General features: G+C 44.3%; 4 protein-coding genes and 1 long non-coding RNA gene across 6 annotated transcripts in view; 2 read left to right on the forward strand and 3 right to left on the reverse strand.

Moving 5' to 3' along the window:
* The window catches only part of LOC105703555 (transcriptional regulator ERG homolog), a 26,354-nt gene extending 22,836 nt beyond the window's left edge, over positions 1-3,518 (forward strand). For both annotated transcript variants that reach the window (XM_012432043.2, XM_012432042.1), the window contains 3 exons: positions 706-765; positions 2,389-2,626; positions 3,156-3,518. In XM_012432043.2, coding sequence (XP_012287466.1) covers positions 706-765; positions 2,389-2,626; positions 3,156-3,489 — 632 coding nt within the window. In that variant the 3' untranslated portion in view covers positions 3,490-3,518. The remainder of the gene's footprint in view (positions 1-705; positions 766-2,388; positions 2,627-3,155) is intronic.
* LOC105703556 overlaps positions 1-7,991 on the reverse strand; it is a 27,507-nt gene extending 19,516 nt beyond the window's left edge. The window contains exon 1 of the long non-coding RNA XR_001104368.1: positions 7,909-7,991. This is a non-coding gene — a long non-coding RNA (uncharacterized LOC105703556). The remainder of the gene's footprint in view (positions 1-7,908) is intronic.
* A 267-nt stretch (positions 7,992-8,258) lies between these two features.
* LOC105703473 (pyrimidodiazepine synthase) lies at positions 8,259-10,101 on the forward strand. The gene is made up of 5 exons (XM_012431892.2): positions 8,259-8,611; positions 8,686-8,791; positions 8,911-9,154; positions 9,330-9,551; positions 9,836-10,101. Exons 1-5 carry the CDS (start codon positions 8,587-8,589, stop codon positions 9,965-9,967), a joined length of 729 nt encoding a protein of 242 aa, XP_012287315.1. The 5' UTR covers positions 8,259-8,586; the 3' UTR covers positions 9,968-10,101.
* Positions 10,088-10,871, reverse strand: LOC105703474. The gene is made up of 2 exons (XM_012431893.2): positions 10,750-10,871; positions 10,088-10,557 (listed from the first exon to the last, which is right to left on the reverse strand). The coding sequence occupies exons 1-2, from the start codon at positions 10,783-10,785 to the stop codon at positions 10,291-10,293; spliced, it is 303 nt and encodes a 100-aa protein (XP_012287316.1). The 5' UTR covers positions 10,786-10,871; the 3' UTR covers positions 10,088-10,290.
* A 347-nt stretch (positions 10,872-11,218) lies between these two features.
* LOC105703562 (E3 ubiquitin-protein ligase RFWD3) lies at positions 11,219-14,110 on the reverse strand. Its single transcript, XM_012432052.2, has 3 exons — positions 13,897-14,110; positions 13,418-13,750; positions 11,219-13,141 (listed from the first exon to the last, which is right to left on the reverse strand). Exons 1-3 carry the CDS (start codon positions 13,916-13,918, stop codon positions 11,700-11,702), a joined length of 1,797 nt encoding a protein of 598 aa, XP_012287475.1. The 5' UTR covers positions 13,919-14,110; the 3' UTR covers positions 11,219-11,699.
* Positions 14,111-14,348: the final 238 nt, after the last annotated feature.

Below are 14,348 nucleotides of genomic sequence, written 5' to 3' on the forward strand. Positions count from 1 at the left end.
AGATTAAAAAAAAAAAAAAAACGTGAGTGTCTTTCGACGAGTCAGACTAGTGATCCAGTTCGGCTCGGATTTTGCCGAGTTAATTAGCAGAGGAAAAGGTTAACGGGCGAACAATGGCTACTCCAATCACTCGCTCGTTGATCTTCCCTGATCTTTCGTCATAGGAGGGCCCTGCCGGAATCAGGGAGCATTGTACCTAAACAGATTGCAAACGTGTCCAGGGAACGTGACGAGCCCGGCGGACACACTCGCGATTTCGGCTCGACCCAGGAAGGGAGGAATCGGCTTGATAAGGTGGAAGCAGTCGGATGACGATGGAGCGAAAAGTAGGGAGAAACGTATACGGAGCACTCAGCTCCTGTTTGCCTACACGGAAATCCTCTCTAACGGATTCTAACGCTCCGGTGAATCCTGGAGCCCTCCTCCTGTCCCTTTCCCCCGATTTTCCGGGACCTTTCGACTTTTTTCGCCAGACACTTTCGAAAGCCCTCCCGAAATCATCGGTCACCTGATAAGGTGCAACGAGCCCTTCGACGCCACTTCCACGACGCCTTAATAAAAAAAAATAAAAATAATAAAAGTCACTTATTAATGCAATGAAAGTTTCCTGCTATTAAGGCGCTGAGAAATTTAATCGACGTCGATAAATTAAAATTCATCCATGCCCTTGTTATAGTTTAAAAAGATTTTTCAATGTTTTTTCAGGTTACGGAAGCAGCCTCTCGAAATCAGCATTGGACACGCACTCTCACCTCCGGCAGCCTGGTACGTAGTAGGTAGATATTTTTCACAAATTACCGGACAAATCGCGAAACTCCACCCTAAATATGTACCTTGACAGACTAACGTATGACCGATCCCGGGAGTGATCGAGGAATATACGGAAGGGAAGGGAACGGACGCGCAAGTGTAACTGCATGTAAGGACCCCCTCGATTACATTCGCCGGTAATCACGGGACCCCACTCGTCCTGATTTTCCGGACCACGCCCGAGAATCGCTCTTTCCAGCTGATCGATAGCTGGAAATAAATGCACGAAATATGCTCGCCATAAGTACGCGTTTACATGCGCATACGTGTACACCCTCGCGCTTATCGGAGGTCGAAATGCGCGTCGACGTAAATGATAAGTGCGGCGTTAAGTTGATATCAAAGAGTCAGCCTATATATAGGCAAAAAGATGAATTTTAATTTACCAACGTCGATTAAGTTTCTCGGAGCCTTTCCTACCGCCTTAAGCTCGGCCGAGTGAAAAAATGGCGTCGTCGTAGTGTCTTTTAGGGGCATTCTGGCATTTTGCTACTTCATCGATATATTTCCCCGGTTCCCTCGTAGAGCGGATAAATGGGTGTACCGCGCCCCCTTTCCATTATTAACTCGTAAGTGAATTACCGTTCGATCGAAAGGCGATCACTCCGCGCACATTCAGGGGATTCATCGGGCGTAACGACCTTTGAGGTCCGGCAATTCCGTCCCCAATTTCGAGCATTCCCTCCTTCTCTCCCAGGGAAAAGCATATTTTCACTCGCCGACTCTTCCGGGTCCTAAGATGACACGAAAGGCACCGAGGAATTGAATCCAGGTCGATGGATTAAAATTCATCTATACCGCTTTTTGGTCGAAGTCTCTTACAGTCCACCTTTAGAATGACACCAACTAAAGCGTTCCATATGCCATTTCGGTAAAGTAACAACGAATTACGTGTACTGCATAAAACCGTCGAGAAGAGGATTCTAACATTTCTCATTTCGGCATCCATTTGCGTTCGGGTGTATTGGAAATATCGAAACATTCTCAACAGGGTGGAGGGCAGAGGAGGGGACGGAGTTTTGAGGATTTTCGAGGGCCCTCGAAAATTCGAAGACGCCATAGCCCCCCCCGAGGGCCACTCCGCGGCCAGTTCTTTCAATTGAAATTATTACGATCCAAACGAACTCTATTCTATTGTAGGGTTGCGATTATATCCTTTTGTGCGATTTCTAGGGTCCTTCATGGCTGAGCAGTAGTAAGCGACGGTGATGACGCATTGTAAAGCTTTTAAGGGCGACAGGGTGCACGGAGAAACAAGCGCGTAATAAATAGGTACATTCGAGGAAAGGAGAAATCCACCGACTCTCCTTGTCCCTCAATCGCGTAATTAAAGAATCGTCGCTCGTTCCACAATTTTTTTTTTTTTTTTAATAATCCCTGCGAAATCGACCGAGAGAAAAAAGCCTAAGATGATACGATAAAATCAGGGCTCGGAAGGAGGACTCGTTTCATGATCTTCTGCGAGGCAAATCAGATGAAAATGTTGCATCGCTCGATCTATCCGAGTAATTAAGAGATAGTTCATGGAGCTGGATTCCTCTCTGAATGTAGTGGGCACGCGATTCTCTAAATTCGCAGATCCGTACCAAATGTTCGGCGCGACGAGCAGTCGCCTCGCCAGCTCCGGTTCCGGACAGATTCAACTCTGGCAATTCCTGCTGGAGCTCCTCTCCGATTCCAGCAACGCGGCCTGCATCACGTGGGAAGGAACCAATGGCGAGTTCAAGCTGACCGACCCTGACGAGGTGGCCAGACGATGGGGGGAAAGGAAGTCGAAGCCGAACATGAACTACGACAAGTTGTCGAGGGCCCTCAGGTGAGTAGCCAGGACCGATCACGTATTTCCGAGGCTCAGGATGATACGAAAGACGCCGAGAAATTTCATCTAGGGCGATTAATTAGAAGCTTATCAGGAATAGTCCTTGGGAGTCGTTGTTCATTTCTGGGCGAGCCTTCGCCGCAGACTCCCCGAACCGTGGGGTCGAATTAGCGTCGATTGCCCCTCGAATTGAAGGGGTCGCAGAAGGGACACCTATGGCTACGCGGGGGGTCCGAAGGGGTGCGAGAATTTCAATCATGCCAGGCACCAACGCCTGCATTCCGTGGGCGTCCATTATTTTTCGATCCGATTCTTTGATCGCATTAGAGGACTGCTCGATTCGAGGGGTTCCGGGTATAATTGATCGATCCGTCGCTTTCATACAAGAAAAGAAACGTAGGACCTTGCACGTGGAACAAAAGCGTACATTTGCAAAACGGACGACTCTACAATCTTCTAGATCGTGTTTGAGCACGGCATGGCGGATTGCAAGAGTCGATTATCGGAATGAAAATCCTTGTTTCAGGTACTACTACGACAAGAACATCATGACGAAGGTGCACGGGAAACGGTACGCCTACAAGTTCGACTTCCAAGGTTTGGCCGCGGCTACCCAACCGGCTGCGGCCGACCCAGCGGCGTACAAGTACCAGAGCGAGTTGTTCATGTCAGGGTACGGCCACGCAAAGCTGAACCTGATGCCACCTCCGGCAGCCTCTGTTTCGGTCTCGGTTCCCGGAGGACTCTTCCAATCGGCCTCTAGCTACTGGTCGAGTCCCGGGGCGAATCTCTACGCCGGCCACCACACGGCATCGGGTCACGTACCGGCGCATCTCGGGACTTATCCGCACTACGCATGACCCACCCCGGAGCACTGGAGCGCCTTGGGGACCCCCCGCTGAAGGATGGACTCCTTCCGTTGGCCCGGGTGTATCGCCTAATTGGGATAACCTGGCCCAAACGAGAGATGCCCGTGGTGTGTGCCATTCCGACCCACTGGCTACCCTCTTCATTCCACGCAAGCCACACGACACGGCGTGCCCCGAAACGCGTCTCGGTGCCGACGGTCGTTTCCTGCGACCGCCGGGAGATAGGACCACTGTGTAGGGAGTTTGTACATATTTAATGGGTGTCCGTGAGTGCTTCGAACGGTCCCGGTGACCATAGGATGTGTACCCGTTGATCCAGTTCCCAGGGAAAGTCAGTGTACCGAAGTCACCACACAGCCCGAGCCACGCACTGGGACCTATCCACGATGCTTGTACCCCATCCCAGGATACTCGAGCCCCTTTGGAACTTGCCGAAGGATGGACTCCTTCCATTAATTCGTGTGTATCACTTCTTTGGGTTAATCCGGCCTGAACAAGAGATACGCTCCCGGTGTTCGCCACTCCGAACCACTATCTCCGAATCCTACGCTCGCTCTTCTACCCACAGAAGCAACGAAACGTCGCACAACCGCACCCCCGCGTCAGTGCGGATGGTTGGAACGAGTGGATTGCGGAACCACCCAAAAAGGAAAAAAGGTGCTGGGGAACTTTGTGATCGTATCGAAAAAAAAAAAGTTTGTACATATTACGAAGTATGAGTACTGTGGGCATTTCAACCTGGATCTGGTACCATTAACGATAAGCGCGGATGGGCTTTTGCAATACATTCCCACCTACCGACGAGTCTCTTTTTGTAGACTACCAAATGGTGTTAGACCACATACCGCCACATCTGTGTTATTCCGCCTCGACAACCGACCGCCTCCGAAAGCCACACACCCTCCGCTATTCGTGCACCGAGAGGATGGTCAGGAACCACTTCGGCTTGACCTTCCAAAGCCCTGGACGGAGCCAGGTGGCCGATTCGAGTGGACCCATGAAGTGATAATTAGCAAAGGTAAACCCTTTGCGATAGTTTCGAGTGATTAGACGTTGCATTCCCCCCGTTGCATCGATTGGAGGACGCTCGGTTGCGCGCACATGGACATTCACGGCGTTCCGACTGGCTACAGAGTGCGCCATTTATGGGGTAAGGTTAAGGTACCTATAAATAATGCGTGTATTATAAAGACTTTTAACTTATTTGTTATATCGGTGCGTTTTAACCCCGGGAAACGCGACGGTCAACGCCGCGGCGTCGGAAATGCCCCGAACTTCCGGTGCGTTCCCGCAGAAACGACTCGAGTCTTAGGACGCCACATCGACCAAATTGATCAGAGTCTTTAGGCGTCCCCCAAGACTCGTTTCTCTTCACTCTTCGATTGTAACCTCTCGCGACCGGTAAGATGACGAGATGTACTAAATCCGGATTTCCTGGGTTCCGATCCGCTAAATCCCGAAATTCGCGTACGATAGAAACGTAGTCTACGATTCCTCCCTCTTGCCTAGGCTCTATCTAGTTATTTCCTCCGTCCGTGCATATCCACGACCCCAAGGAAGAACACTGCGGGGAACAAACCGGAAGTTCGTACGGGCGCATCGTTGAGCGGACAAAAGACTTGTAAATAAACCTAAATGGAAAAACGGAGGTCTCCGGGGAAGCCCGCGCGGGTTTCAATCCGTACCTCCGTCGATGACCTAACCTCTAAGTCGTGTATTGTACCATACCACCACGTAAAGTCTAAGCATTACTAGAATTACTAACGCGTTTAGTGATCCGACCTAGCGTTGCCCTGGGTCAGTTAGCGATCAATTTTGGGAGCGGAACATCATTTCGAAACTGGCACCCAGTGCAACGCTGGGTCAACGATTGTAGATAGGGTGTTTTCATGTGTAGCTTAGGCATGTAGAAAATCTAGTCCTAGTCCTCGAGACCGAGAGTGCGATGGAAAGAGAGGAGGGAAATACCTAACTACGATGATTTACAGATAACTCGTCACGGCGGCCGATATGATTTTTCGTTAAGCGATGTCCTGCCATCATGATTCAGGACATGACTTCGGTTAATCGACGGTCTACACAGTGTATGTTATCAAACGAGCGCCATTCTATAGTATATCGATGTTCCGCAGAGTTTAGCGCATTTTAGAACCTGGTATCGAATGTGGTGAGTATTGCAGCATACGATACCCCTTGTACACAATTGAGAATTTCAGTACCCTTTGGCCGAAACAAGATGGACGCCATCACCAGTCGCAAATCGCAAACACCTCCGTAATACACAATTACTTCTCCGATACATAATGCGACTTATTTCGCATCAATCCAGGAAGACATTAAACGGGATCGCAATTATTTACCCTACGATTTTCTACATGTACTTCTTTCAAAGCTATCGGAATTCTCGTTCAGCTGGTGTACGTGACAGATCCTTTATTATATAAATAAAAACCTTGATTATTTATTTTTAATTTTTAAACTTATTCTTCCTCGAAAGCCCACCCGTAGGGAGACTTGAGACAAGATACACACAATGTTTAACAGACACGGGGGAGTAATGTGGATCCGATTCTTATCAGGGTGGTCGAAGGGAGGTTAGGGAGCGAGATTCAAAGATGGCGTCCGCCAGGGCGGCGTAATGACGATAATGACGGTGATAATGACGCCGATTACGGGGATGAGGGACGAGCGAGGCTTGGGAGTGTCCGGCGATAGCATAGGCTGCGATAGGTTAGGTTAGTTTCGCGATAGTTCCTGGATAGCTGATACCCATTTCTTCCATACGGAGAGGACATCGACGAGTTCAACTACACATGGGCAGCGATACTGAATAAGTAACGGATGCGCATGTGAGAAAGATTTCAACCGTCAATCCGTCACTCGCGGCAATGACAAACGCCGAACGATCAATTTGCAGCTAAATGTTTAAAGTATAAAATACAGAAGAGACATAATTGACGGGTGCGTAGGGCATATCGTAAGAAAGGCTCCCGCAAGTACTTGAATAAAAATGGCAATTATTTTCTTCCGGTAAATTGATGTCACCCCTCTTGTACTATCTGCGACGCATGCGCGTACACTAGGATATTAGTTTATGTGGCCATGACCAGAGGGCTTTGGTAGCTTGAAAAAAAAAAAGAAAAAAATAGTGACGCCATTTTGTAGGATATCAGCTATCCAGTTGGTATATAGATCAGCGGCCGGGGGACGCTGTTGTTGTTCTTGTTGTCGTGCGCTTGTATTAAAGTCGCCATGTTCCAATTAAACGGGCCGACGGGGTTGTATCAGTCGTCGGCAAAATCAATGTGCTTTGTGTTGGCCCGTTCCGGTTAAATACGGAAAATGTGGAGGGAGATACCGACACGCCAGGGTCGCTACACCCGACAGCGGTTGGCGAATCGGCCGGTTGCCATGGGGATCGAGCGAGGCCGCCAAGGCGGTGGACTCGGAGGCGGGACCAACGGGAAACCCCCATTCGGGAAATTCGCGGCGTCGCTGAAACTGCTGCGGTGCCCGGAGAGAGAGAAAGAGAGAGAGTTTAAGCTCCGGCTCCGGCTAATCGATTCTCCTACCAATCAGCGCCACCGACGAGCGCGCCCTCCCTCCACCAGCCTTGGCCAACGGATCAACCTCCGCTCCTCCACTCGCCTGACCTCGCGAACCTAACCTAACCTTGCATACACCCCCCCGGCGCACTCGGACGCGAAAACAACGTCGAGCATCGCAAACCCACCATTTTGAATTAGCGACCTTCCACGAGGAACGATCTCGAGAGATCCCCTTATCGATATATTCCCTCCGCGGCGATATATCGATATGACGTCACCCTTTATTTCATCCTTCATTTAGGAAATACCAGAATCACTAAATGGATAGTCTTTAATTTGGTGTATTTGCGTGAAAAAAAAAATATATATATATATGCTGACTCTTTCATATCACCTTAATAAGATCCATGGGACTACTCATTGTTGTGCTCTATGTCTATAAGATAAATATAACTTTTCCTTTTATCCAAAGACAAATGAATACTATTATGCACGCAGATGGAAACTAAGTCCGAGCATGACTGTACTTTAACTATTTATGAATTTTTACGTTGAGTTGCAAGTTTCAATGCCTAACCTCGAGTCGCATTTTAGCACCGAAACTTCCGCATCGTTAACGTAATAGTGCAACGCAACTAAGTGTCAAAGACTAAAAAGTGGATAATAAGTAACAATGCGCTTACGCTAACCTTATACCGATGTTGGCTTACCGATTGGAACCGGAAATTTTCTCTACGCGAACGCGAAAACTTAATATATGTCCGTCCGTGTTTGAGCACTTTTCTACTGCTTACGGGACTGCCCGCACATCTACTTATTTCACTACGTCTCTATTTCGATTACTCATTTTTTGAGTACTTACTGTAGGTCCTAATTCGTGCAAGATGTCTTCCTCACGATATAAAACTTCAAACGGAAATAACCGTTGACGCTCTCCAAAGTGAGAATTTTTTAAACATAGAAATAAGTCTAAAGACTTTCAGTTCCTACTAAGAATAGCGCGATCTACCGATCGTGGCGCCATCTCTTCGGTAGTGGCTCAACTAATGCTTTAGCTCTATCTATGACCCGCAACTGATTAAGGTGATATAAAAGGCGCTGAAATTTAATTGCCGTCGATAAAATAAAATTCATCTATACCCTTTTTGATGGTAACGCCGTTTTGAATACTCAAGTGGTAACGTAAGCTGGCGCCTCACGTTACCAACATTTATTTGTTATTTTAAAAACATGTAAAATTGATCATTCGGTAAAATAAACGTGGAAACGGTAAATACAAACTGAAGAACCGCCTGGAACTAAATACATGAATGAAGTAAGCGGAAACAATTGCGAAAATTCCAAGGTCCATAAAATGCGAACCTTGCACCTCAATCCGGAACCGAACTAACCTTCGATTACACGATCTTAGCATGTCACTAGTTGCCTGTTTTAGGCAAAAACGGCTTTACGAAATGTCATATGCAAATTAGGAAAGGCTACAGCTAACGGTTCTTTACTTCGAGCATTCCTTACATTTTTACTGAAAAGCCTCTCGAACATGAGCACTCATCACCTGTCTACTGGTAAGCTTTAAATGATATAATTAAAGAATTAAGCGAGAATATTTCACGCCCTTCACTATATACCCGTTTTTTAGGCTCCACTGCCCCACCCTTAACACCTGGCAAATTACGATTTTATAGCATGAGGTTTTGTCCTTATGCGCAGAGAATTCATCTCGTACTAGACATTAAAAATATACCGTAAGTCTCAAACGCTTTAATTCTTATCGTACAAATTTTAATTTTATTTCAGTTAGCATATACTCTTGTCCATGAAGAAAGGAACGTAATAATTTAATAATATTTCCACATGATTTTAGATATGAAGTTGTTTACATCAACCTGACACATAAACCGGAATGGTTATTAGAGAAGAACTCATTGGGGAAAGTTCCTTGCATAGAGCTTGAAAATGGAGAGACACTCTACGAAAGTCTTGTCATAGCTGACTATTTAGACGAAGCTTACCCTCAGAGGCCTCTATACCCAAAAAATCCATTGCAAAAAGCAAAGGACAGACTCTTAATAGAAAGGTTCGGTTCGGTCATTACATCCATGTACAAGGTGATTAATTATCCTTTATAACTTGAAATTACATCATATACTTACAAGTATTAGAGTTAAGTAAAAATTACTTATCAAATTTATCCCGATAAATTGGCCCCAACTGTAACTTTCTATTTTGGTCCTGTCTAAATTCTGTGTAAATTCATCCAAATGTTTTTACCCGTTATTCTAGTTATACCGCAGTATAGCCATCGAACGAGATGCTTTTGAAGAAGCTCTAACAGGTCTGGAGATCTACGACAGAGAACTTGCGAAAAGAGGTACTCCCTTCTTTGGAGGTAGTAAGCCCGGAATGCTCGACTTAATGATCTGGCCCTGGTGTGAGAGAGCTGACGTTATAAGGATTTTAAGCGGTGACCAGTACATCATACCACGAGACCGCTTCCTCAGATTGGTTAGTATTTTGAAGGATAACTCTCACGTTTTTGTAATATAAATTAAATGAAACCCATTAAGGAATTAAATGTGATATGAAAGGCGGTGAGAAATTTACTTGACATCAATGAAATAAAATTCACTTACTCTTTTCTATGGTAATGCCATTTTGAATACTAGAGTGACAACATAACCTGCCGCGCAATATTGCTTACAGAAAGGTTTTATAAATAATTTGGTGCTTGAGGTTACTTTCATATCACATCAAACACACTATTAACATCCTACCATCACTTGTTTTAGCTGGAATGGAGATCTGCGATGAAAGAAGATCCTAGCATTAAAAAGAGTTACCTCGAGCCAGAGATACACACAAAATACATCAAAAGTCGCCTTGCTGGATCACCTCAGTACGATATGCTAATCGAAGCCTAAATCATTGCCCAAGTGCTCCATATTCTTTCTAACCTACGCTTGACTACGATACATTACTGCACTTATTTGTTAAATATGTTGTTACAACACTTAAAAAATGTAATTTCATTACAAATAATATCCACTTTATAAAACTGGTTTTCTTGTTATTTAAAGTCCACGTAAAAATGTACATATTAACAAATTGTATAAAAAAAAACTAAACTCGTTCCAAAATCAACATATAGATACAATTATTCACAAAAGCATTATGTAAATGCAAATATAAATAATACTTTGTTGGTCCCTATTCCAAGTACTTGCGGAGGAATTTATGCCTGCCGTCATAAGCTTCCAAAGATCATGGAGTACAAACCAAAGACCAAGAAAGCCACGAATACCAAACACGCCGCTACCATAAACGACCTTGTATTTTCATATCGGAGTCCCTGTAACTGTTGTTCGTTCTTCCGAAGGATCTCCTTAACTTCCTCCAGCTCTCGTTCTAATCTATCTCGATTTTCTATGGTAAGTAATCTGGATTTCAATTTCTTTTCGATAACTTCCACCCGATGCAGTGAATCCTTCAAAGTATCTTCGACACCCCGCATCTAAAAATGCAGGTTACTCTGTTGTACTGTTCTTTATATTTGTCTACATCAAGCGACCGAATTAAATGATTAATCATTATTCCACAGCCTCCCCATTGAATGCTAACAATACAAACATACGATATTGAAGGTTAGAACTGTACTTGCACGAACGATTGTCAAAACTGATTTCTGATATCTAACGATTAATACCTTACTCATGATGCTATCCGTCTCCGTCATTTTCATTTAAAATCAACAGGATATTTTAGGACTGCTTAACAAGGCATCGATTTCCAAAGACAAGGAAATGCCAAACGCCGACGCGTACACCGTGGACATACAAAACACTGAAGATGGTTGCATCTAACAAAGCAGTGAAGTTATCGAAAAAGGAGCATGGCGGAAAATCGACGAATTTGAATTCGAGTTCGCCTCTAGGATTGAATAATTACAGAAATGACCTCATCCCTATGCTAACAAATATCTTCTACCAACAAGTTCAGCAAGTTCTGCGGTCTATGACAATTTGAAAAAAAAAAAAATCGATCCTATATGTGGTCCACCTAAACCTGAAAAGGGGCACAAAATAATAGGCGAAACAGAAACATAAAGATAAAAATAATTAGTTACAGCAAGGTCATAGAAAAGTTTCATCATCCATTCCAGACGCCACTTTTACATCTCTTTAAGTTTTATTTTTTTTTTTTTTTTCAAATGCATCTTATACAAGAAAAATTGCGATAAATCTCTGGATAACATAATATTTGAACATTCTGAAAAGTGTAGTGTTTGTTTCGGTCGTGGAGTACATCTCAGGTAATGATTAACTTATAAAAATTCTTCCCTTAAATAAAAGCATTTCATTCTTCGAATCGAAGCGAGTATCTTACACGCAAAAAAGGTTCTATGCTGCACAGCAGAATAAAGTATACAACTAAAAATCACAGTACAAAACAGTGTTGCCATCGCTATGTTTTGAAGCAGTCAGTCCTTTTCTTTAAATTAACTCAGTCGTAATTCGGTCGAATTTTCTAGCTGACCGACTTTTCAAACCACCTTATAAAATTAAACGAAACCATTTATAATGTCACACGATGATCACCATGGCAGCACTAAAAACATCACAGGGTCCACGAGCACGTCACAATACACTAAAAAAACTAGGCATACTTGTACAAGTTCAGTTTTGAGGGAGACAGCGCTGCCAGAAACAGTTCGTTAGATATCCTAAAGGAGCAAAGATCCATGATGGACTCCGACATAGGAATATTATATATTTCCTTCCCAGTGGAAATATTCCACAGTGGTATTGTCCCAGTGGAGAATCTATGAGCAGCTACAAACATCTGTCCATTAAGATCTATAAAAGAAGGTCTAGATAACACTTGCTGAGAAGATCCACCGTTGAGTTCATACACAACGTTGCACATCTTGGATCCATCGGAAGCTTTGTCGATGTTACAAACCACATGTTTGCCTTCTTTTCGCAAGGTTCCAGCACGCGTCGAGATCAAGGCATGATTTGTCTTCTGGTCATACCTTCCAGAGATGAAGGGGCCCTCCAAGTTCAGTCGATGCCTATTATAGTTGCCACCATTGCTTTCTTCGACATGACAAGAGTGCAGCTGACACGCCAAGAACCCTCCACGGAGTACTGCGTTGCAGGAAGCCTGTGGAATAGAAGTCAAGGAGATGACCGGAGTCACGTCGCCAGGGTTCTCCAGCACCTGCAGGGGACCAGAGGTTTGCCTGATGTCGAAGATCAGGATGGAGCCGTTCTGGGCTCCGGCAAACATGGTCCGGTCGTCATTGCTCCAGGCACAGCTCCAAAGTTGATGTTGCGCCTTGAAGGTGTGGATCAGCGTGTTACTCTGCAGGTCAAGGAACTTGGCGCACTTGTCAAATCCTACGCTGAGTAGCAGCGAACTCTTTGGTTGAAAGCAGATGTCTCTGATGGAATGATCATGCAACGGCACGAACTCCTTCAGCTGCAGTGTGTTTATGTCCACCTTCCTGATCCCGTTCTTGGAGAACGGAAGTGAAGAGGATTTTTGCGAGGCCACTACGCACATGGACCTGGAGTCATAGTCCATCACCCTGGAACATTTCTCCTTGCAGATCTTGAAAACCCTGCAGATCTGGAATCTATTCATTGAGGAATGATGGTCCAATGCAGCTGTCAAGCTTGACCTTTGTGCCTCCATTTTGGCAATTCGACTGTTGAAGACGTTTATTTCATCCAGCAACAGCTTCTCGCGTGTCTCTAATCGCTTCAGCTGTGCCTTCATGAACTCGTTTTCTCTCTTAATTGAGTTCATGTTCCGCTTCTGAACATCCAGTTCCACCGTGTCCACGGCGACCAACTTTTCTGCGTAGATGATGCGAATTTCCCTTGTCGAGGCTGGCTGATTGCATTGTGGACATCGTCGCTCTTTCTGTTTGAGGCCTGTCAGCCACTGCTCGATGCAATGCTGACCAAATACGTGGCCACAACTCAGAGAACATAACCTGTGCTCTCCATAGTTCGTCCATACGTCCAGGCAGATCGAACACTGTCGACCATCCAATGGATCGGTGTCGTCATCATCTCTCTGTCTTTTGACTGGAATTAAGGTGATATGAAAGAGCTATCCTTGTCAAAAAAGGAGTCGAAAAGTTCTGTACTATTTTTTTCCACAGTGTATGAACTTCCTGTAATAATTACTTAAAGCGGACTAATTGGAGAGGACTCTGGTAAGATCGTTTTCAAGTACCATTCGTAAGAGTGCATACTTCATAGTTTATGAAAAGTTGATAATCAACTGATAGATCTATTACCCTCACCTACTTATTTAATTATTTCTTATCTGGAATTTTATAAATTACAGTAAATAAATACCACTTGTTGAGTAATTTTCCTTATTCTCATCGTTGCACTTGATAGCAGGTTCTCCACTGCATCCAGCAACTGGTTCATCATGGTTCGTCGTTTCCAGTCCGCCATCATTGATGATGATTGGCTCGTCACTAATAATTATTGGTTCTGCGCCATCGTCATTAGGCAATGGTCCTTCGTTCCCACCCAATAGTAATACTTCATTGTTTGCATTAACTAATTGTTCACTGTTGGCAACCTCTGGTTCATCGTTCCTAATTTCCTCCACCTCTTCTTCTTGGTTCTCAATTTCATGTTCTGAATCGCTTTCTTGAATTATAACCACCAACTGTTCCGCTATGAAAAAATGTAATTTGTTTAACTTATATCATTTCCCTTCCACCCAAACTCTCATTAACTTCGAGAAAACAATTTCAAATGAAATACAGATCAGTTTTAATTTTGAAAAGATTAATATAGACATCCCGCCAAAATTCACCTACCATTGTTCTCTATATTTTCCATTTTTGTTTAAACTTAAAACGTATACCTCACCGATAAAATACGGAACCAAATACGTCGAAATTATTAGTTTAAGAAGTTTTACATTTAAATCTGATAAACAATTTCAAATCTTTTTAAACCACCAACAATCATAAATATTCGCTAAAGTACCACATGCAGCACTTGAATCTTTCCATAGAAGACTTTGCACAAGAGAGGGAAACATCCACCAAAATACATAGACTACATCTCCATCGTACTCCTAAAACCCGGATTTATCGGGTCCGGATTCAATAAATCACATTACTATCGCATTAATAAATACGCAAATTCGAGACTAGTCGACGAGAGTTCAAACCGAATTCATTAAGTTTAGAGATTTCACATTTTCATTCGACAGATATAAAATTAGTTAAATCAATTCTCGTGATATGACAGTGCGAGAAATGAG

This window comes from Orussus abietinus, unplaced genomic scaffold (assembly GCF_000612105.2).
Source record: "Orussus abietinus isolate OABI.00-Male unplaced genomic scaffold, Oabi_2.0 scaffold78, whole genome shotgun sequence".
NCBI classification, from domain to species: Eukaryota; Metazoa; Arthropoda; class Insecta; order Hymenoptera; family Orussidae; genus Orussus; species Orussus abietinus.